This window comes from Trachemys scripta, chromosome 3 (genome assembly GCF_013100865.1).
Source record: "Trachemys scripta elegans isolate TJP31775 chromosome 3, CAS_Tse_1.0, whole genome shotgun sequence".
Classification (NCBI taxonomy): domain Eukaryota; kingdom Metazoa; phylum Chordata; order Testudines; family Emydidae; genus Trachemys; species Trachemys scripta.
The window spans coordinates 42,927,258-42,950,560 of NC_048300.1; the positions used below are offsets into that span (position 1 = coordinate 42,927,258).

Sequence of the window (23,303 nt, forward strand, 5' to 3'; positions counted from 1 at the left end):
TACTTAGACATATGGACAGGTTTTCAAAAGTGCTTACCCGACAGCTAAGGCTGGATTTTAAAAAAAGCTCCTCTCTCATTTAGGCACTAAATGAAATGGCTAGAATTTAAAACATGCGTAATTCCCCTCAGAGCAGCTGGATGCTAACTGCCATTGAAAATTCATCCATTTCTTTTTAGGTGCCTAAATGACAGCTGCTGAACACAGAGCTCTTGAAAAATCTGGGCCTCAATAAAACCAAAAAAAGGAAATTTCTGTTTATATCCAACTATATCCAATTTCCATGATAGAATGAAACAAAGGAGCATAGATGTGGAGTCATTGGGGTGGGAAGATCAGGATTAAAGAAGGTTTATTTAGCTGTGAAGAATAAAGTTTATTCTTGCTCAATCTATACTTGTAAAATGACCCAAATATTTAAAAGGGGTAGATTTTTTGTAAAATAATTTTTTGAGGTGGGAAGGGATGTGGGTGTTAATATGACTATAATGAAACGTACTTTCAGACTTTAAACATTTTTTGTTTTGTTTGGGAAGACACTACTTTGCAGTGTGTAAAATATTTCTTGATGCAGAATCAACATTACAGATGCACAATGCTTAAATTAATCGACCATGCATTATTTGAGGGCAAAAGAATCTGTACTTTTTAAAAAATGAAAATTTGCTGCCAATACTTAATTTTCAGAGATACTGTTGTTTCCGTAGGTGACAGTTCTGAAGTGCCCCGGCAGAGGGCATCATCGTCCATTTGAAACTTAGGGACTGTTTTAAGACTTGCAAGTGGGTTTTTTTCTTTCTTGTTATGAAACTGAACAACCCCTGCAATTTGACTACAAGGCCCTGATCCTGCAAAGCCTTGAGCACATATTGCTTATTTGTGCACCTTTTCTAATGACTTCCTGTGATTTTAACCCAATTTGTTGTTATTTCCCCACTTTTGGTTGTACTAGTGAGACCAGAGCCCTGTGGGCTACCTCTGATAACGGAGGGCAGAGTTAGAACCCAATATTGGTTTCAAAATCCCTGTTTTTAACTAGAATACAGCTGCAGCATAATAAACAGCTAAGCTCTGTCTTTAGGGCCGCCTGAAGATAGAAGGGAATATGAAGGGCCAGGTTTTCAAAAGAGTTCAGTTCCTATTTAGGCACCCAAATGGAGTGGCTAGATTTTCAAAAAGGGCTCAGTGCTGGGGGCTGAGCTTTTTTGGAAATCTGGACTTTGCCGTTCACCATCTGTTTAACAAACCATTTCAGGCTTCTGCTGCCATTTCTACATGAGAACTGGCTAAATAACACGTAGCAATGGAAACAGCATCACATCTCGATTTAATGCAGAGCTGGACCAATGAATGATTCATAAACTAAAATGGCAGCCTTTGTCCGCTTGATGCATCGTTTGGTAGTGGAAAAGCGAGACGTGTGTGATCAAACCTGTGCTAGAGATGGCCCAGGCCTGCACTACAGCTTCCATCACTGGTACCACAAATATAACCACATGCAGATTTTCCTAGCACAGACATAGGCCAATGAGCACATGTAGCAGCAACAGGCACTTCAGTGAGATCAAAGGGTTGTAGCTAGAATTGCGTAGAAGGAGTGAAAGCCAGCCTGGCTTTCAGTCATTGGCAAGGATCCTGTCACTCCAGCATGCTACACTCCAGGATTACAGCAGGACCAGTGATCTTAGCAGGGAGCTCAGCCATTTCTTTAGGCAGACTTCCACTATTGAGGAGCAAGCAACAGACTGGCACCTTTAGAGGGTGATCTCTTTGGGGGCAAGGACCAGTGCACTGGGGCCCTGACCTGGCCTCTATGCACATCTGGGATACAAAGATGAAGTAATACTCTCCAGGATTAGCTGCATGGGGCAGAAAAGCATGTTCACGTTTTCTCCCATCCCTCTGCTATGCCAGTCACTGCGCAAGGTTAGATTATTTGGAAGAGCTGAAATGTAATTGTGACCAAACTATGGAGGTGCCCCTTGTATTAACTAGAGTGTTATAAGGGGGGAGAAAGGAGAGAGCTCCACAATTCATTAATTTATAAAGTTGAGTCACACCACTTTCATAAATCATCACCTGCTCCACTGCTTACTCTAGAGCCCCCTCCCACGCCATCGCTGTCCTTATTGAGGCCCCTGAGCCTGTAAATATTTACACGTGTTCAGCACGACTTCAGAGGGACCACTCGCCTTGTGCAAAATCAGCCAGGTGCACAAGTCTTCAGGGGATCGGGGTCTGAGACAGCCCTTCGTGTTTACAATCTGTTACTATATATGGGCCAGATTGTGGCCCAGTTACGAGTGGCGACACAAGGAAGTAAGGCGCTCCTTTGTGCCAGCGACCCACGCCATGGTAGCAGTGCCAGGAGGATGGCAGGCTCTGTAGGGCTGCTACCACTCCACATGGTACCTGTAGCTGGGACTGGGCAGGGCTTTGCAGGTCCTTCCATTGCACGGGGAGCAAAGCAAAACCAGGAGACACCCAGAGTCACTATCTGCTTCCCAGGCTGCTCCTGGGGCAGCCCAAGCGTTCATTGCCCCTGGCTGGGCCGCCTGGGCCCTGACTGAGCGCTGTATGTACAGTGCCTGGCACATCGGCGCCCTGGTTCTGGCTGGGGGCTCTAAGCACTACTACAATGTTAATAATAACACATGCTAGCGCCCAGGAGCAAATACAACCACAGCAGCAACTTTAATGAGCGCTAGGTTAGAGTAAAACCATCAGTTTCCGCTCCTCACTCGCCCATTTTGAGGTGCACCGATTAACACACAGACCTGATTGGAAACAGATTCGTTACGATTTAAATGCTGGGTTACAGCTGTAAACCACTTAGCTTCAGAGAATGTCAGCTCCTTGGCAGTTGTTTAATCCTAGTTCTTTATCTCCTTAAATCTCAACAGCTGCATGCTGCCCCGGTCACTGCTTGTGTGGAAGGGTGGCGAACAGGCACGGCACGTTGGATTTGGGCCTGTTACTGTTCAGTCATTCTCTAGACTTAGTTAGCACTATAAACGTGCATGGCACTTTGCAGGCAGGAAGCCCTGGTCCCTGGCCCGAAGAGACAAAGCCTGGACAAGTGCTGCTAGACGATGGGAGGGCCTGGCATGCAGGGATAAGACCATGTGGCTGGCTGGGTTTGTCCTGCGGGGCTCGTGGTGATTCTGGCTCTATTTTGAATTGCTAGTTTTGTTTGTAGCCTCACATGATGTTTAGGATCACGAGGGGGCTTTGGATGAGAAACGGGAAGGGGAAGTTGTTGTGGGGCTGGGTGGGGGACACACAAATTCTTGAGGTTGGGGGCAGAGAAGAGGAAGGGAAGGAAGGGGCAGCAGCAAGAGCGGAGGCATAACAGACGAGGCAGCCAATGAAATGTGCAGAGGGCCTTGGGAGGCGGGAGCAGGGGGCCAGAAGCAGACACCATTGGCCAGGATGAGAAAAGCCCCAAACTGTTTATGGCTGCTAATAACCAACTCATGCAATAGTCGATGTTTTGCCGAACACTCGTTTCTCCCCCTCCCCAGCCTCCTCTTGTAAAGCGATGCTCACAGTGTGATTGAACCAACTGACAGAGCCCTGGCTTTTTGGACTATACCGAGCCGACGTGCCTAAAATCCCTATGCCCATCAAAGGGCATCTGCTGTCGCCTACTGGCTCTATGCACATCCTGGCCTGCCCAGCTGTGCAGCTCTTCCTGTGCCCGAAGGGGTGCTGAGTTTGGCCTTAAATGGTCAATGAAACCCACCTCAAGCAGAGGCAACGTGTGTGGGGGGGGGGGAGGTCATGCAGGGTCACATTCCTCCCTCCCCTGATTTGCTGCTTGGCTCGTATTGAGTTAAAAGCTTATTTCTTATTTCCGATCTAAATTTGTCTAGCTTCAACTGCCATCCAGTGGCTCATGTTATAGCGGTCTCTGCTCCATTGCCGAGCCCATTGTTAAATATTTGTTCCCCATGTAGGTACTTACAGACTGTGATCAAGTCACCCCTTAACCTTCTCTTTGTTATGCTAAATACATGGAGCTCCTTGCACTATAAGACATGTTGTCTACTTCTTTAAACACTCTCATGTCTCTTCTCTGAACCCTCTCCAATTTGGCACCAGCCTTCTTGAATTGTTGGCACCAGAACTGGACCCAGTATTCTAGTAGCGGTCACCCCAGTGCCAAACACAGAGGTGAAATAAGCTCTCTACTCTGATTCGCGATTCCCCTGTGTACAACATTGTGACAAACAGAAGAGAGTCAAGTATCGGGGGGAAGCCGTGTTCGTCTGTAGCCACAAAAACTACAAGGAGTCCGGTGGCACCTTAAAGACTAACAGATTTATTTGGGCATAAGCTTTCGTGGGTAAAAAACCCACTTCGTCAGATGCAAGAGTCAAGCAGCTCCAAGCTACTGCTGTTAAAGCTCTCAGCTCTACAAAGAAGATGACCTTGCAGATGTATTGTGGGGATTGCTGCCTGAATTTCAGTGGGGCCGGGTACCCCCAGCTCTCATTAGTGTCAGTGGGTGGTGTGGAAAACATTGTGTGTCCATTTCAATGGCCCAAAATCAGGCCTTCTATGATTTTGTGGAAGAAATAGGTGTATGGATGTTGCAAAAGCAACATTTATGGGCCCATGTGCTGACTTGGCTGTTCCCCCATCCCCAGCCAGCACAGCACAGCAAATCTCCTCCAGGGTGGGACTAGGAGGAGCAACGTTTGTGAAATTTGGGGCACGGCTGGATGTTTCTGAGTTAAAACAAGCTGGCCATGTCCTAACTGAGCTCTTTATAGCTGTGACTGTGATGGTGCCAAGAAGGGAGATTGCTATGGGCTTCACGGGAGCCAGGAGCAGGGCACAACAGCCACGCACCCAGGTCCCCTCGTCCTGCCTCTCTTCAGACACGCAGAGGAGGCATCTGAAAGTGGTCTGATGGGCCAGCTCCAGCCCTGCTGTAACCCCATGGTCGGCTCAGCTTATTATTCATGCCAGGGATGAATTTGGCACTTCATTTATTCATTCCTCTCTAAATGGTTGATCTTGCCCCGTGATTGGACTTTCTCCCACACTTTGGCATCTGAGAGTCCGTTGATATCAGAGGCTCAACTGGAAGCCTAAAGAAAATTCTGCAAAAGGTAAGCTGAGTGTTTGTCCTGCTGAAAAGGAAGAGTTGTGTCCTTCTCCGGGAAATAGACACCTTGGTTAAAAAGAAGGAATGGTCTAGTGGCCTGACATTGACCTGGCAGCCAGGTTCTCCTGTGCTGTAACCGCAGGGCTGACATGGACTCCAGCTGTGGGTTTGAGCAAGGCCTCTGAAACTTTCTGTCCTGTCTCTCAAGGGTGCTGGGAGGACTACCGCTAATGTAAGTCTGTAGTGTACTCCGATGGTGTCGGTACTAATATAGTTTCCTACTACGAGAACGAGCGCATGGCAGACACGTTCTGTGTTGTAATAACAGCTGTATATCAACGCCCCTCTTTGCTCAGAAATCCATCGCATATTGCATTGATACACCCAGTACTAAAGGTGCCAATACAGAACATGCCAGTGCCTACAAATGACTCCAGTGCCACAGGATGCAATCCAAGAGCATTTAATACAATAGGTGGTTTTGCTAATACATACAAAAGTTGATCATAGGTTTTTTTAAGTGTTTGGATTACTGCTTTTCTGTTTAGGTTTTCTTGTTCCCTCTGCAGTGAGTGCACACATACCAGAGAGCTAAGACCAAGCTAATTCTGTCCTCCAAATTTATATCCTAAAACAAACGAATAAACATGCACTATCACATGTAACCACACACACAGAACACCAAGTCACAAACCAATGATCTGATTGTCAGATTTTCTGCTCTCTCTGACCCCGAGTGGAAGTAGCCCAGCTCAAACTTGATCTCATTTTTGGAAGCCCTGAGTTTCATTAATGCAGCCAGAGCCTTTGTGATCTCTCTCTCTAGGAGGACCATGCATCTAATAAGAGACCAGAATTTCCAGCACTGTGCAAAAGTGGGCATCTAGCCAGAATACTCAGCCCAGAGTGGTTCACGTAGAGCGGATGTAAGAGCTATTCCAGCACATACTTGGGCAGCTGCTGAAGATTTAGTCCTGGCCTTAGTTTCTGTTGTCCTCCCCCAGCTCTGCTTTTAGCCTGTGATTTGGGCATGTGGCATGCTGATGTAGGAGGACTCTGCCGACTGCCCACAGCACTGCGGGAGCAACATCAGTGGCTTTGGGCATGTGAGTAAGGGTTTGGCAGGCCAGGCCCTGTTCGTGCAGAGTAGTCAGGAAGGTGGCCATTGTCCCAAGAGGGCTGCCCATTCCACCTTGGAGTGTTGCTGGTTGGCTGAGGTGTTTCTCTCCCCCTTCCCCCCCTTACTTCCTCTGCCTAGTGCTCAAGTGAACACTGCAGCCATATTTGACGCTGTCCCTGTGCCTGTGAGAGAAGAAGGTCTGTGACCCATGCACTCCAAACTGCTCTCTTCCAGCACCCAGTGCGGCGGGTTTCAGATTAGCTGCCCCCTCTCTCAACAGACAGCATGGCAAAGTTATAGTCAGAACTCTGGGAGAGCACAAGAGTTTCCTGAAGCGATGGAAGGTGGTTCGAGGGCACAAAAACATCTCTCTTTCTAGTCAGTCACACCATTAATGTTCTAATTCTATGCTGCAGAAGTCAGACCTAGCATTGCACCGGGCCAGCCCAGCCCCGTGAAGGAGTGGCCCAAAGACAGCCCGTGAAACTCACGCTACAGCTAGCAAAAGCTGCTTTTTATAATATCCACACATGCCCACTCCACCCCCACACCTCCCACCTGAAGCTACGTCCACACTAGGAGCACTTTATCGGTATAGGAATACCAGTCTACTACACCAGCAAAGCTCTCCTAGTACAGGGTTTACCCACTTTACCAACAAAGCTGCACTTTGTACCAATGTAGTAACCTCCCCCCACCCCCATGAACGAAACAAGCTAACCCCCTCCCCCCCATGAACGAAACAAGCTACGCCCCCTCCCCCATGAATAAAACAAGCTATTCTGCTACTAACGTTATCTCAGTACAAATTATTCCCTAAGAAAAATTCAGGTTTCTGCTTCAATTGTTCCTTTTAAAGCTTGACTAAAGGGCCAAACGTGCCCTTGCTGCATGCAGCCATGACCCTATGGACCTGGCTGAAGCTGGGCCTGTTTTTGCCAATGGTAAATGTAAGCCAAAATTGCTCAATAGCTCGGTGTAGCCCTTCTAATAGGCTAATGGGTGGATTGTTTCCGCAGGACTCATCCATGGAAGGGCCACTGCACACAGGGCCACTCCACTAACCATCCTGCTTCTGAGGCAGTTTTCCTCCCTGCCCTGTGCTCCAGGGGGGTCCTCAGGAGGCAGTCCGTGGTTCTGTATGTGTTTGTACAGGGAGAGATTGAGCAAAGGGCATGAGCGTTGTCATGGGTCATGGTAAAGCTACCTGAGTGAACATAGCTTGAGACTGCATTACCTTCTCCAGCGTACCCATAGGGTGCTGCCCACCCCAGAGAAGGAGTTCTGGGGCCATGTGCCAGTGTGGGAAACCCCACTGCCAGGGAGTGGGCTGGAGGGCAAACGGAGAGTCCAGCGACACAGGGCCCTTGTGTGAATAAGCTTCACCTCCAGCCAATATCTGGTGCTGAGCAGGTTCTGGGAGTGGGGCAAACCCGCCTTCCATCATGCTGATCTGGGTCAAACTGCCCTAGGCAAAGCTTGCAGGGAGCCTCTTTCCCTTATGTCCTTCCCTAGGAGTTTTCCCACTGGCTGAAGAGCCCCTAGATGTTAAGCGTTAGCACCGATGCAGCATCAGAGACTTTTCAGACAGCAGAGCCAGTCCTCCCATTAGGAGTTCTCCCAAAGGATGGCAGGTTGGGCCCACTCAGAAATCTCCATTGGCATTTTCCTGCATCTTCAAAAGGCCAATTTCAGAACCTCTCTTTTGCTATAGTCTGAGATTTTTTTTCCCCCTTGAAAAGATTTATTGCCTCATTGGCCATCAACCCGTTATATCCAGAAAAGCTCTCTTCTTAATATCCAGGACAAAAAGATTATGAAACGAACCTACATTCTCTCCCTACAGCGGAAATAAATCACGTCAGCAATTTGTTGGAATGACCTCTAACACTCTGGGACATAGAAAAATCCTTATATGTGAATACTGATTTCCCGCCCCCTAGTTATATACTCCAGTAATCTGCTTTCAGACTCAACCTTGCCAGTCATTTCAATGCATCTACTTATTAAATGGAATATGAGCTGTAGCACTTACTGGAATTGCCTGGGTATCTCAATATGAGACAGTTTTGATCCAGTTGGGTTTTAATACTTGGGTTTATAACCTAATCTCTCCTTGCAACAAAAATGAAAATTAAGAGGGACTCGGGGGATTTTAATGGAGCCTCAAATGTGCACACACAGCCTTGTATGCGTGCAGTATCTACATGTGCCGGAGTCCATGTTTGTGCATGCAGACAGCATGTGTCTGCAAAGCTGGTAGTTCGACATCTGACTGACCTGCACATGCAAAAAAGTCTGCATGCATAAAACTGAGCATCCACAATTCTATGCAAAAATCGGCTGCTATTGAAAATGTGACCCTCATTCTAGGAAGTTTGTCATCGATTTTGCATGAAGAGACAGATTATTTTACAATCACACTGAGTGGAAATACGCTGGAATCAGTGTTGAGTTAAGAGGCTTCTCTATAGCACATACATGAATAGAATTTAATGTCTGTCTCAAATAGCTCAATCAGGGACCCTGATTTGGTGGGTCAGATCCTGCAAGCCTCACTGCTGCATGTTCACATGAGGAATCCCATTTAACACAATGGGGCTACAAGTCTCACGTGGTTGAGTGCACTGCGTTTGCAGACAGCCAGGTAGAAGGCTGGGAGGGTGGTGGTAATGCACCATGCACCAAACTGTTCTCCAATGAGCAGAAACAATAAAACTGAAATAAGAAATGACCATTGACCATCAAGTTATTGTAAACCACTAAATTATAGCCAAAGCTAACATGCTAGGTGACAGAGACTATGTGCATCACCATCTGTCACTATAGCCACAGCTCCCAAGAGAGAGCCAGACAGAGGCGGACAGAAAGAGAGAGAACTGGGATGCAAGTGAAATAACACATGGCTAGATAATGGTTAACTCGTTCTAAAAACCAAACCAGCTCTCTCTCAAATCTCATTCTGGTTATTAATAGAGTCAGTAATCCTTGGCACTCCTAAACTCCGGCATACTCCATACTCTTCTGGTTGGCTCAGTGCCTCGCTCCACGTCCTCTGAAATGGTCTTGATGTTGCTGCTGAATGGGGAAATCCTGGTCCGGGATTTAAATGTCATTAGAGACAGGCTGGTTTTGTGTTTTGTGTTCCACTGCCTCGCAAGCTTCTTTGCCTCGTCTTCCTCTTTGATTTTCTCAGTGGCTTCCTGCAGGACAGAGCGGAAGAGCCGGGCTACTTCTTGTACCTCTGGCTCGTATTCAGCAATAAGTTGCCGGAATCTGAAAAAGTACAAGCAATGGCCAACTTTAATTTTTAAAAAGCTGAGCATTAGTCCAGAGTTCGATATAGAAATTCAACTCCCATTGGGAATGGGTTTGAGCACTTTAATTTGGGGGTATTTCATCAGCTCATAACGTATGATAAGACAGTTGTTAGTCCAGTACAAATTTGGTACAGCACTGGTCTGTGCTGCAAATCAGAGTGTATTTATAATAATAATGCTTCTATGGTACCTTTTCAGGGAGGCTCTCAGAGCAGTTTACAGGCACTAATGAATTTAGCCTCACTACAATACTGGCGGCTAGAGAGACAGTATTATTTCATTTGAGAGGTAGGAAAGCTGAGGCACTGAGAAGCAGAGTGACTTACCTAAGGTCACACAGTGAATCAGTGGCAGAACTAGGTGTAGAGCCCACGACTCCTGACTCCCAGTCCTGTGGTCTAACCACTAGGCTGTGTTCCCACCTGCACCTGGAGAGCATGTAGTTCCACTCACCCGACTCTCATACTGGTAGCATCTATATTCTAGTTCTAGTTAAATGCTAGTGAATTACACCCATGAACAGACAGCCATAACTGTTTAATGCTGAGAACTGCATATATTTAATAAAACCAAAACTATATGATGCTTGTAAAGCATTGTAGATTCTACTACAGAATTTAATAGTGATGAAAGCAATAGGTTTCTATAGAAATGAAATCTGATGCTGCAGGAATTGTCCTAAAAACCTGAAGAATGAAGTTCTTTCTATAGGTTTTTTGAACCATCCTATGGAATGTACTAGGAAATTACATCTCTGCAATAGAATTGGATAGTTTCATTTAAAATCCTACGGCAAGATTATCATTCCCTGTATTCCAAAGGACTTTTCCACATGGGATGAAGTAAATCCATGTGTAAATTCTAACTGTTTGGCCTCTACTGTGCAAGAATATCATTGTGAAGCACGATTGTACTGGTGAATGGCACTGAATGCATGTTTTAACACTAGTTTTACACAGCCAAACATCTCAATGTGCTTCACTTCCTATGGTAGCACAGTAAACATATCTGAGCATTGCCCAGTGCTGCCTGGCGCTGAGCGCACTCAGCTCCAATGAAAGCTAATAGGAGTTCAAAGTCCTGAGCACCTGCCAAGACTGAGCCTATAGTCTCTGATCCAAAGCCCATTGCAGTCAATGGAAGATCTCCCACTGACTTCAATGACTTTAGAACAGTTCCTTAATGCAGTAAACAAAGCCCTTATGGACTTTGACTATCAGAGGCACTGAGAACCCCTGCACACTCCCAGTTGGACTGAGAGAGTCTGATTCCGTCAACCCATTCTGACATGAGTGTTCAGGATGCATGTAAGCTGCACATGCTTTTACCATTTAAAATAATAGGCCGACCGACTCAGATGCAGGGACTGAACAAGTGGGGGAAGGGGCGATGCTTACGGGTTAATATGTAAAGATGTTAACTGACAGAGACAATGTTGCTGGCACATTGGCAAAGTGTTGCTTTTAAGCAGTGCCCTTAGGCTGTGTTCTTGGCTCTTTGCTAGGTCCAACTAGCAAATGGATTTACTTTATTCCCTCCCTTATAGTCAGAAACTTCCAGAGATGGGACTATCCAAAAATGAGGTCTTTTCAACACCAATGAAGTAGCCTCAGCATGTAGGAAAAGTGCCCTCAAGGGATCTTTCACTCCACAGGAATGAATTTGATGATACATCCTTGTGTTAGTACTCAGAACTCAGATTAGTATAACTGAAATCATTTTCTAAATCAAATTAACTTCTCACCATCCTGACTATCTGTTGGACAGCGTGGCCAACAAGACTGGGATGGTCAGTTTCACTTCTGTGTTTTCATGAACAACAGAAGTCTATAGCATTTGAATAGGATCATGTTTCAATGAACATAAACAACCCCAAAGCCTGTTTCACTGCCGTTTAAAAAAAGATTGAAATAATTTCTCTGAGGTTTCGTTCTTTTTAAACAAAATGTGAATGTAGATTTAGCCACTTGACTCTGCCCATTAAAATGTCACCACATTAGGGGCACATAAATGCAGCAAAAGGAATTGCCAAGTGTGACGCATGGCTAGAAAGGGTTAAACATCCTGCAAAATAAATAACCCTCAAAAGACATGTGGGGAGATAATATTTGTGTTTTTGTGTATTTACATATGTACGAGTAGTGTGGACAATGTAACCAACAGTCCTGTGCTGGATTCTGTGCTGGATTCTGATAGCTCAGAGATCAAAAGAACATCCTAGAATTTAAATGAATTGTGAACACGGGATATCTCAGTATTCATCTCTCTTTGAAATGTCCTGGGAAGGGTGAAGGAACAAGCATATGGCCTTATGTTAATTCTATAGCTAAGTACCGGTGATGGACCTCCTTCAAAGTCCTGCTGAACACCTTCTGAATTCCAACTTGTCAAAAGACATGAAATTGTATAAAAGATCCTGGGGTCCTGATTCTGCCATCTCAGCTCTGCTTGGGCTTCATTGGGGGAAGTTTGAGTTGCACGACTGAGGTCCTAGTTATGCTGGTACACCCTGAATATGAGATTTGGACATTGCTATAACCCAGGGGTAGGCAACCTATGGCACGCGTGCCAAAGGTGGCACGCGAGCTGATTTTCAGTGGCACTCACAGTGCCGGGTCCTGGCCACCAGTCCAGGGGACTCTGCATTTTAATTTAAGTTTAAATGAAGCTTCTTAAACATTTTTAAAACCTTGTTTACTTTATATACAACAATAGTTTAGTTATATAATATAGACTTATAGAAAGAGACCTTCTAAAAAGGTTAAAATGTGTTACTGGCACGCGAAACCTTAAATGAGAGTGAATAAATGAAGACTCGGCACACCACTTCTGAAAGGTTGCCGACCCCGGCTATAACCTATGAACTATTTCGGAAAGAACTCTCTGCAACTACAAAGCTCACCATCTATGCTATGAATCTGAACCTCAGTGGACTGAACTCATGTCTGTAAGTATATTGATCTTTTAACCATACTCACGCTGTTGTTTTTAAATACATTTTAGTTTAGTTAATAAGGATTAGCTGTAGCGTGTATTTGGGTAAGATCTGTAATATTCAATAACCTGGGAGATAATGTGTCCAATCCTTTGGGAGTGGTAGAACCTTTTCTTTTATATGATGAAATAAGATTTACAGAAATTTTCATCATATTTGACATGGAGGCCTGAGGCTGGATCAGTTTAAGGGAACTGTGTTGTTTGGAGTTCTGAGTAACAGGTAAGGTGATAAAGAAGCTGTTTTATGCTGGTTTGGTAAATCTAAGTATTGGAATATCCACCAGCTTTATGGGGACTGTCTGCCTCATTCTTTGCAGTTCACCCTAATTGAGTGCCTATAGCTGGCCCCCGCTGGGACTCCGGTCACACCAAGTAAGGGATGTTCCTAGATATAAGGTGCAAAATATATATGTGGAACAAAGAAGGAACTATTTCTCAGGAGGAAGAGTGGGCAGGTTATCACAGGCTCAAGACAAGAGCCAGCTCACACTCCAGCTGAGGTTTACATGTCTATTTGTGTTGCTGCTGGACAAAAATATATATTAACCATGGCAACTTGTGCATCACAGGAGAGACTGCGTTTCCTGAGACAAATCAACTTATTGTTATTTTTAACAGAGTAAATATATGACAGCAAACTTTTTTCATCCATAAGCCACTTTTGTGAACAGCTAGTTATTGCAAAACTTTTATTTTTCTGTAATTTTTCCAATTTTTTTAAAAAAAGTATTGACTATCCCAGTCTCAGATCGTTTCCTCCTCACCTCCAATTTAATTTTGTTGCTTTTTGGCTTCTTAGGGTATGTCCAGACTACCCGCCGTATCGGCGGGTAGCGATCGATTTATCGGGGATCGATATATCACGTCTCGTTAAGGCATGATATATCGATCCCCGAACGCGCTCCCCGTCGACTCTGGAACTCCACTGGAGCAAGCGGCGGTAGCAGAGTCGACGGGAGAGCTGCGGCCGTCGATCCCGCGCCGTGAGGACCCAATGTAAATCGATCTAAGATACTTCGACTTCAGCTATGCTGTTCACATAGCTGAAGTTGCGTATCTTAGATTGATTCCCCCCTCCCTTAGGATGAGTCAAGATGGATATCATCTTACTTCTGTGCTTTCTTTCATTAAGATAAGAGTCCTTAGTCTTTACTCAGGCAAAACTCTGTAGGAGTGTTTCTTGAGTAAGCACTGCAGGATTGGGCCTGAAGTTTGGCACTTGTTGAGGGATCCCTCATGTGACTGGTATGTAATCAATAAATCGTGTGCAGGGTAGTGGTTTCCCACATCAGGTCCTGTTTCTCATATTTCAACGTCTAGAATGGGTTTGTGCATCTTTTTCTCGTGTACCTTTCCCCTTCTTCAGCACTAATGATAGACATGTTCTTCTGAGCATATAGTAATTGTACAAACATCAAATTCTGACGGTTTCCAACCCAAGAAGGAAGGATGAGGAGGGAGTCAGAACATTCCACTCACTAAACACTACTGCCCATCATCTAGGACTTTGCCAAGGGAACTAATGCTTAGCTGGCATATGGTTAACGAACTGCCTCCCTGGTAAGAAATCTGCATGGCTCCCCTCTCATATTAACTGGATGCTGCAGGGGAGGAACCATCACCAACAACAGAGGGATGAGTGGTCAGACAAATATTGTCTCATCCCAAGAAAGAACCAGAGACACTTGCTACAGAGGTTGCTCAGAGCAGAGTGTTTAATCACAAAATCAGGGTCACTATGTTTTCCCCCTAAAATGTTTGGGTTCTCTTACATACCAAAACAAGCACACAGAATCATAGGACTGAAAGGGCCCTTGAGAGGTCATCTAGTCCAGTCCTCTGCACTCCTGGCAGGACTAAGTATTATCGAGACCATCCCTGACTGGTGTTTGTCTAACGTGCTCTTAAAAATCTCCAATGATGGCGATTCCACAATCTCCCTAGGCAATTTATTCCAGTGTTTAACTACCTTGAAAGTTAGAAAGTTTTTTCTAATGTCCAACCTAAATCGCCCTTGCTACAATTGAAGCCCATTGCTTCTTGTCCTATCCTCAGAGGTTAAGGAGAACAATTTTTCTCCCTCTTTCTTGTAACACTCTTTTATGTACTTAAAAACTGTTATGTCCCCTCTCAATCTTCTCTTCTCCAGACTAAACAAACATAATTTTTCAATCTTCCCTCAAAGGTCATGTTTTCTAGACCTTTAATCATTTTTGTTGCTCTTTTCTGGCCTTTCTCCAATTTGTCCACATCTTTCCTGAAATGTGGTGCCCAGAATTAGACACAGTACTCCAGTTCAGGCCTAATCAGTGCAGAGTAGACTGGAAGAATTACTTCTCGTGTCTTGCTTACCTGCTAATACATTCCAGAATGTTGCAAAAAAAGTAAACATCCGTGTTACACTGTTGACTCATATTTAGTTTCTAATCCACTACGACCTTAAGATCCCGTTCTGCAGTACTCCTTCCTAGGCAGTCATTTCCCAATTTATATGTGTGCAACTAATTGTTCCTTCCCCTAAGTGGACTGTTACTTATCACCTTATTGTCTTCTAAATGTTTGCAAATTGATTACTTAATTATTTGCTCCATTATCTTTCCGGGTAATGAAGTTAACATGACTGGTCTGTAATTCCCCAGGTTGTCCTTATTTACCCTTTTATAGATTGGCACTATATTTGCCCTTTTTGAGTACTCTGGAATCTCTCCCATCTTCCATGACTTTTCAAAGGTAATAACTAAGGGCTCAGATATCTCTTCAGTCAGCATCCCTGATGCCATTCAGAATTTCCCTTGGTGCATTCCTGAATCTTTTCTCAGATATGGAGACCATCATATACTAAGCATTTCCATGCCAGTATTAGTCAGATTAGCAGGAGTATCAGTCAAAGTGTGGAATGCAATATTGACTGATCCAGCAGTACTGGCTTCAGCGTAAAAGGTGTGACACAGAAGTGGCGGTAATACTATTCACAAGGCACAGAGATTAGTATCCATCAATTCCAGTGTCTATTGTTACACTAAGGGTAGGTCTATACTTACCTCCGGGTCCGGCGGTAAGCAATCGATCCTGGATTGATCCCGGAAGTGCTCGCCGTCGACGCCGGTACTCCTGCTCGGCGAGAGGAGTACGCGGCATCGACGGGGGAGCCTGCCTGCTGCGTCTGGACCTGAGGTAAGTTTGAACTAAGGTACTTCGACTTCAGCTATGTTATTCACGTAGCTGAAGTTGCGTATCTTAGTTCGAAGTGGGGGGTTAGTGTGGACCAGGCCTAGGACACAAAGTTCTTACACGCAGTTGTTCAGTGGAATCAGGGTCACCATTCTTCTAGGCTGGATTAACACCCTAGCGTTCTGTCAGAGAATAATTTCAAAGCAGACAATCCATTCTGATTAGCAAAACCCCTCGTGCTGAGTAGGGGCTTCTTACTCATCAGAAGATTACATCTTTATTTACAAAGCATAATTTGTGAACAAAGCTGTTCTTTAAAATATCTGAGGTTAAAAGTGGAACTGTCCAGTGGAAGTTGGCGTTAATTCAGGTTGTGCTGTACGCCAGCCCATTTTGTGAGCAATGCACTAACCATGCCTGTTTATGTTCTTTCTACGACCCCAATTCAGAAACACACTTAAGCATGAATGAGGCTTCACTTTAAGTATATGTTTTGGTGGGATTTAAGAACTTCTTATAGTTATGCAGATGCTTAAGTGCTTTGCTTAAGTGGGGCTATATGTTATTTGAATTGCTTAAATAAACTATTAACTGCTAAATGCTGGTGATAAGCCGCTAGTTGATTCCCGAATTTATTTTGTTAAACAACATTTTGGTTATACTTTGCAGCAATAAACAGCTTTACTGTAGAAAATTACTTAACGTTCAAAAGATTGCATTGTTCACACCAACTCCCACCCTCCAAACAAATCAGCTTTGCAGCTAAGCCGGTAAACTGTAAGCAAATAAACTTTTGATCTCAGTAATTTGATTTTCATTCAATGTCAGGTAAACTATAAAATCTGCTTCCTTTTTTATAGTCCTTACTAAATTATAACCCTTAATAACCTGTGGTATTAATGATACCTTAGTTTAGTAAAATCTGATTTGCTCTTAAGTACGCAATTTTTTACATTTCTCTCCATCTTGGACAAGGTAAACAGAGTGGGTGGTTTCACTTTTGTTTCTAGTCAGTTTCACTTTCGGCAAGAGATGAGCCAAACAGGCAGTGATCAGATCTGGATTAGGGGTAGGTTTGAAGTTCAAAGAGCAGTGAAATCCAACAAGCTGTTCTTGCACAATCTCAGATCCAACTGTAGAAATCTTGTGAGATCAACTATGCTCCTGAAAATTTCACCATTGTGGGATGTATCTAAACTGGATCAATCAGCCCATCTAGGCTAATGTCAGCATTTCTAATGTGCCTATCACTCTAGCATCTGGGTACTAGGATCGAAATCATAGACCCAGTGCAGTCAATGGCAAAACCCCCATTGACTTCACTGAGGCCAAAGATTTCAACCTAGATATATAAAACAGGTGTCTTTTGATTTTGAATTCAACCCAGAGCAAAACTGAATGAGTTTTAGGTTTATGTTGGCAGGAGATGAATCAGAATCCCTTGGAATTTGATGGAAAAGATAGTTGAATTTAAGGTTTCATTTTGGGCCTATTTCTAGATCCCTCTTGAATTTGAAAAGGAAAAAATCCACCAGAGAAACATATCTACTTGTGTTAGGTTGTGCAAATGCTCATTTTGTACAATACCTACATTCTAAGCCAGTTTGACCTGACAATCTCAATTTAAAAACTTTAATATCTAAAGAGAATGAATTTGCAGACATATATCTAATATCTAGCAAAAGCTCCTGGTTGCTTTTGCTAGATATCAGTCAAATGATGACTGGGGTGCTCATATGAAAATCACCTGGGTCTTTTGGAGGAGCACATGGTATTGCTGACAAAAGCTATCGGATGTTTTTTCTTACTATGACTCTTAATTTAGCAATTCATTCACATTATCAAAGGAAGAGACCTGCCCAACAATAGCAAATACAATGAACAGAATGAACCCTGTAATTTTATGACATAGCCCCTAACAATGGAGTCTGACTATTATAATCAACTTGCTGAGTATCAAAAAGGGACAGTGGCCCTTCAAATGCCTGAACTGGAAGGAAAAGCTATTGTGCAATCCCGATGAACCTTTTATCTGCACTTCACTGGAACACGTTATGCAGAATTGTATGCTGTCTCGCTCAAAGGCTCCTCTTCTAAGCTACAACTGTTTGTGCAGCCTCTGATTTTCCAATGACAAGTTTGTGGGTCTTTTTAAATGCAAGATGATTATTTTACAAGCAGTTGTGTTTAAACTAATGGTGATCTTTATACTTATAGCATGACAGAATGTTATGGGATGCTCTCTATTTTTGAGAGAGAGAGGAAGGATTGAGAGTGAGATGGCCTGAGATTAAGTCATTGGACTCTGGAGCTCTGAGCTGAATTCCCAGCTCTGCCAAAGATATCTTGTGTGATCTTGGGCAAGTCACTTAATGTCGGCAAGTTTCTGTCCCCCATTTGTAAAATGGGGATAATACATCCTTTGCCTGTCTCGTCTAATAGTTTGTAAGCTCTTTAGGACAGGGAGTATCTCTGGCTCTGTGCACGTACAGTGTCTAGCACAATGGGCCTTGGCGGCACCTCTAGGTGATACTGTAATACAATTAATGATGATGATGATGGATCCTTTTTAATAAAGAAGGTTATGTCCTATTGTCCTTAGTCACAACTGCTTCACAAACACAGCCAACTAGTACTAGGGAGCTGATGTATTTACTGCAATGTAGGGCCAAGTCCTGAACAATGCTGAGCACCTGCAGGAGCCACAGAAGTCAATGGAAGATGCAAATGCTCAGCTTCTCTTGTGATCTGACCCAGGGAGAAAATGAACTGTGCTGTACGTCAGATTGATTTTGGGCTTAAACATTAGAAGATGGGAGCCTCAAGTTTCGCCAGTAACCACCCACTGCCATCACAGGAAGCCAGTCTCATGGGATACGCCCATCTGCCAGAGGATCCTTGCTCAGTCCTCCAGAGGCAGGGGAAAAGAGCTCAGGTTCCGTTCCTTCCTGTGTGGTTTATAATGGGTTCTGTGTTCAGGGTGTGAATGAGTGTATGGCCAGTGCTGTTTTGAACTGTTCTGCTTTCAGATGAATAATACTGGTAAAACCCTGCAGGGGCCAATTTGGCCATTTTGGTTTAAACCATCAGTAAATCCTAGACTCTGCCATCACCTGGGAGCCCTGCAAGGGAACAGAGGAGCCTCTGACAGTCTCCCCATCCCATCCCACAGGAATGAATCAACTCCCCCACCGGGGGAAGAGGAGCACCTTTCCCAGTCTCCTTGCATTTGCATGAAGGATCCGTGGGCAGCAGCAGAAGGGCCCCAGGGTGTGCTGTGGCTCACTTCCCTGCATTGTTGGCACTGGTGGCCAGAGAGAGGGAAACAGGAGAGCATTAGCCCCGTTGGGATATACGTTCAGTGCTTGTAAAAAGGTCTAAGCTCCCCCCCACCAATCTTTTGTTTCCTAATCAAAACAATGGGAAATGTATCTTAAAAAAACAAAAAGAAAGGGAGAGAGGCTCAGAGCCTGATTCTCTTCTCACTTGAATCAGTTTTACTCCAGGAAAAGTGCACTACTCACTGGAGTCACTCCTGATTACACCAGGCTCGCTGCATTGACTTCAGTGCAGACCCCATCTTTAATATCAAATGTAAATAATTCTCTCTCTACTCGAGGTTGACTCAACAGTGAGCAGAGCTTCCCCCAGCCAGTGTCTGGGCAGACTATGTGCATCTTACAGGTCTCAAACACAAACCCTCGTGGTCCCTCCATAGTAACTCTACAAAGTAAGCCAAAATGGAGCATTTTGCTGGTCAAAACACGAGGCGCTCGTTCTCAGCCTCTCTCAGCTGGAAGTTGCTTTTTGCATCTCTTCTTTGCAGCAGGAAATACTTTCATCTCTCACCCCTGTATTAACAGACTTTGACCCTAAACTGTTAGATCTTTGTTCCCATAACCTCCCAGACTACTTCCACTTGAACCATTCTGCTTCCATTTGAAATAATCAGCTGTAGTAAATGGCAATAAATATCAGTGTGATCGTACATGTAGTGTTGCTTTCTGATTGTGAATTTGAGGTTCTCGTTATAACAAATAATGAATAATACTTAATACTTCTGTAGCACCTTTCATCTGAGGTATCCGAAAGCACCAAACATTAATTAACTCTCATACCAACAGTGCAAGGCAAGTATTATTATATCTGTTTTACATATGGGGAAAATGAGGCACAACGGTTATTTGGCCAGTGGTCATACAATGAGTCACTGTCACAGCCTGCATTGAAACACAGGTATGCCAACTCCCAGTCCTGTGTTCTAACCACTAGGAAATCTGCCTCACTGCGTGGGATGCGCAGCAGTCCTGTGTCTACAAAGCCTCCATTATACCTGAGTAGGACTGGCCCACAGTAGGAGGGATGTATTTTGGTGCACATGTCCTCCAGCTGCAGCCGCTCCCCTGGGCTGATGTCATAGCTGTGCTTAGGCTTTGGGTAGCTAACCAGCCAGCCGTAGTCCACGCCCGTCTTTATCTTGCGATACTCATTCTCTCTCTCTCGTTGCTGTTTCTCTGCCTGCTTGATCTGCCAGCCTAGTTCCATCATTAGTGTCTCCACCACCATCTCTGTGGGGCTCCTTTGGGAAATCCGGCTCGGTGGCTCATTCCACCTGAACCAGGAAGCCAGCGACATGCTTGTCCAGTTCTTTTACCTGTAAAGAAAAAAAAAAACCACATTATTGTTAATGCTTTCGCTGCGTACGCTGCATCTCTCCAATTTGCGGTGCTGGATCTTCCAGAGCTCAGCACCCAACACCTCCCCACCTAGACCAGTAAGTGCTGCTGGGTGCTGAGCACTTTTGAAAAATCTCATCAATAGGGGCCCACTTGTGCTTGGCCTTTGTGCAGGTTTGCAGGGGGAGAAGGAAGGTGCAAGGAGACACTGCCTCCCCCACACACACACACTATGCCCAGGCATTAAAGGGCCAGCGGATCACAATCACAGCGTCTGAGCTTAGAAGAGCACAGTGCCTGCTGCTCTATTCATTTAACCATGGGGAAGAATAATGCACTAAAGGGAACAGAGGCAGGGCCAAAGCCTGAGCAGCTTCCCCTGCCAAACCCCTGCATATTTGAGAGCTGAGAGAGGGACTGTAGGACAATCCTTCCCAAACCCTCTGTGGGACAGAGTGGCTCCACGCCATCTGCAACCCACAGCTGGGCCCTGAATATTCCTGCAGTTATCTTCCAGTAGCAATGGAGCTCTCAGGAGTTGATCAGGTATTGGGGGCAGCTTCACTGGTGCTGATGGAAAGTGGTGTGAATTACAATGATATCTCACATGTGGCCATCTGAGGATAGGAAAGTGCATATGATCATCTCCATTTTACAGATGGGGAAACTGAGGCACACAAAGGCAGAAAGACTTGTCCAAGGTCATAGAGTAAAGCTGGGACTCTCCTGTATGTACACGTACACACACACACACTCTCTCTCTCTCTCTCATGTTTTTAACACCATAACCATCACTATGGTTCCTTCCTACCATTCACACCTTTCTGTTCCAGTAAAAGTCTCCACCCCAGGAGCAATTCACGCCAAAGGAGGACAAGCTGTGTTACCGCCACCACCCTCCCTTGGAGCTTCCACTGGCAGAGGTAGCTCCAGTTTGCAGCCAGGGGTCCCGAGTCCTGCCAGCAGACTGAGGCAGTGTGCTGAATCAGCACATCCTGCACTCACTCTGGCTACACTCCCTTCTCAGCCACATCCTGCTAATGAACACAGCATAGTATTGTATCTGATGACATATCTTAGTGCTCTGGTCATAAGGAATTCCTCCTAGTTAATGGCAGTGAAGTGTGGGCCAGTAGTTAGCAGACAGCTGGCCCCCCGGGCGGCCCTGTTGGACACCGAGACACTGCCTGGCCTTGGGCAAGTCACTTATACAAACCAAGGCACACAAAGGTTATCTGTAAAATGGTGACAATGATACTGACCTGCCCCACAGGAGCTTTGTGAGAGCTGATAAAATTGGGGGCAGGGGTCACACACTCCTCAGCTTCTGTCAGCGGAGTTCATTGCATGCACCAGAGGCTCCTTGCATCTCTCCATTCCCTCTACAAGTTCTCCATGTGCTACCCTTCCACCCCCCCTTCTATTCAGCTATTCCTTGCACCCCACCACCACCAGGGGTTCTTTGTGCCCCCTGACTGATCCCTTCCCCCATACCAGGGTGTCCCATTCTCCCCCCCACCCAACCCCATGCCAGGGGCTCTGCATGTGTCTTCTTTCCTAGAGGGTTACACACTTCATTGCGTATGTTGCTTAGGTAGGCAGAGCTGTATTCCTCCCATTCCACTCCTCCTCCCCTGCCAACGCTCACCCCCCTCCAGGTCCCTGCTTCTCCCCCCATTCCCAAGCCTTAGAGGAAGCATTTTTAGTGGTGGAAGCAGGGTCCGAGAAGTAGGCAGGCCACTCATTCAGTATTAAACTGAACAGTCATTTGCTTTTCCAGGGTTTGCCCCCATCAGGTACTCAGACAAAACTGCATGTGGTTTTGTCCAGTATTGGATGGGGGATGCCCTTTTGAAGAGAATATTGCTCTGCACAGGTCACGCTGGCAGGGGCAGAGCTACATGCTTTTAAAAAAATGGCACCTCCTGCGTGGCGTGACCTTAACACACTGCACATTTGATGTCACACCAGCAGGGGCAGGCCCACACCATTCGTAGAAGTACTGGAATGCCCAGTGTCCCAGGAATGTGTGAATGGCCACCCTACCCGGAGGGGATTGAGGTGGGAGGGAGGAGGGATCATTACAGCTCAACTACGTAAGCAACAAAGTGTATCCCCCCTTCATGGGGCTGGCCTGTTTCCTGCCTGTGCAGGGGCAGAACTGTGTGGGGTGCCATGTAATGCCCTGAGAGCAGTGCAACGAGGAGAAGCCACTCGCATGCGGGAACGGGGTTGGACTGTGTCAGTCTCTTTGACATTCCTACAAACGTTTTTTCAAGTTTTCTGATTGTCACCAAAATCAAGTGGATTCTGCCCATTGATGCCTAGCACATTCCGTGAAGTTCTGGAATTCACTGGATGCGGCCTTCAAAAGTTATTGTGCTGCATACAGACAAACAGAGAAATGCCATCAAGTTGTGTTTAGGGCCTCGCTTTGCTTGGCCAATAACATCTGTGAAATTCTTTGAGATCCTCAATTGAAAAGAACTGGAGGGACAATTTTGTGTCAGTAACAATGGGCTGAAGAAGGAGCGTGCAGGTGCAGATTAGATCTAGGCTCAGCTCTAGGGCCTGGATTTGAGGCTGAATCCTGCTTTTGGGCTCAATGGTACTAAAGTCCTATGAGCTGCCATCATAAGATTTCAGCACCAAGTAGTAGAAGCCTCACAAGATCAGTTGATCCCACAAAAGTTCCATCTTCCTGATTGCTGCTTAAGGAACTCAGGTAGCCTGTGCAGGGTTTGTAATTAAATTAGTATCGTTTACCCCTATTGGTTTTTGCCCACCAGAGGCTGCCCATGCCAGCTATAGAAGAATTCAGTGAGTGCCAGTCACAGTCTCCTCAACACAACAGCTGCTTGGTTCCTTACCTGCTATGTTCTGTGTTGTTTTCTTGGAATAAA

The 23,303-nt window shown here is 45.2% G+C and overlaps 1 protein-coding gene across 2 annotated transcripts in view; it reads right to left on the reverse strand.

Moving 5' to 3' along the window:
• Positions 1 to 7,002: 7,002 nt before the first annotated feature.
• The window catches only part of RD3 (retinal degeneration 3, GUCY2D regulator), a 31,414-nt gene continuing 15,113 nt past the window's right edge, over positions 7,003 to 23,303 (reverse strand). For both annotated transcript variants that reach the window (XM_034764556.1, XM_034764555.1), the window contains exons 2-3: positions 20,058 to 20,378; positions 7,003 to 9,512 (exon numbers count right to left, since the gene is read on the reverse strand). In XM_034764556.1, coding sequence (XP_034620447.1) covers positions 9,215 to 9,512; positions 20,058 to 20,359 — 600 coding nt within the window. In that variant the 5' untranslated portion in view covers positions 20,360 to 20,378 and the 3' untranslated portion in view covers positions 7,003 to 9,214. The remainder of the gene's footprint in view (positions 9,513 to 20,057; positions 20,379 to 23,303) is intronic.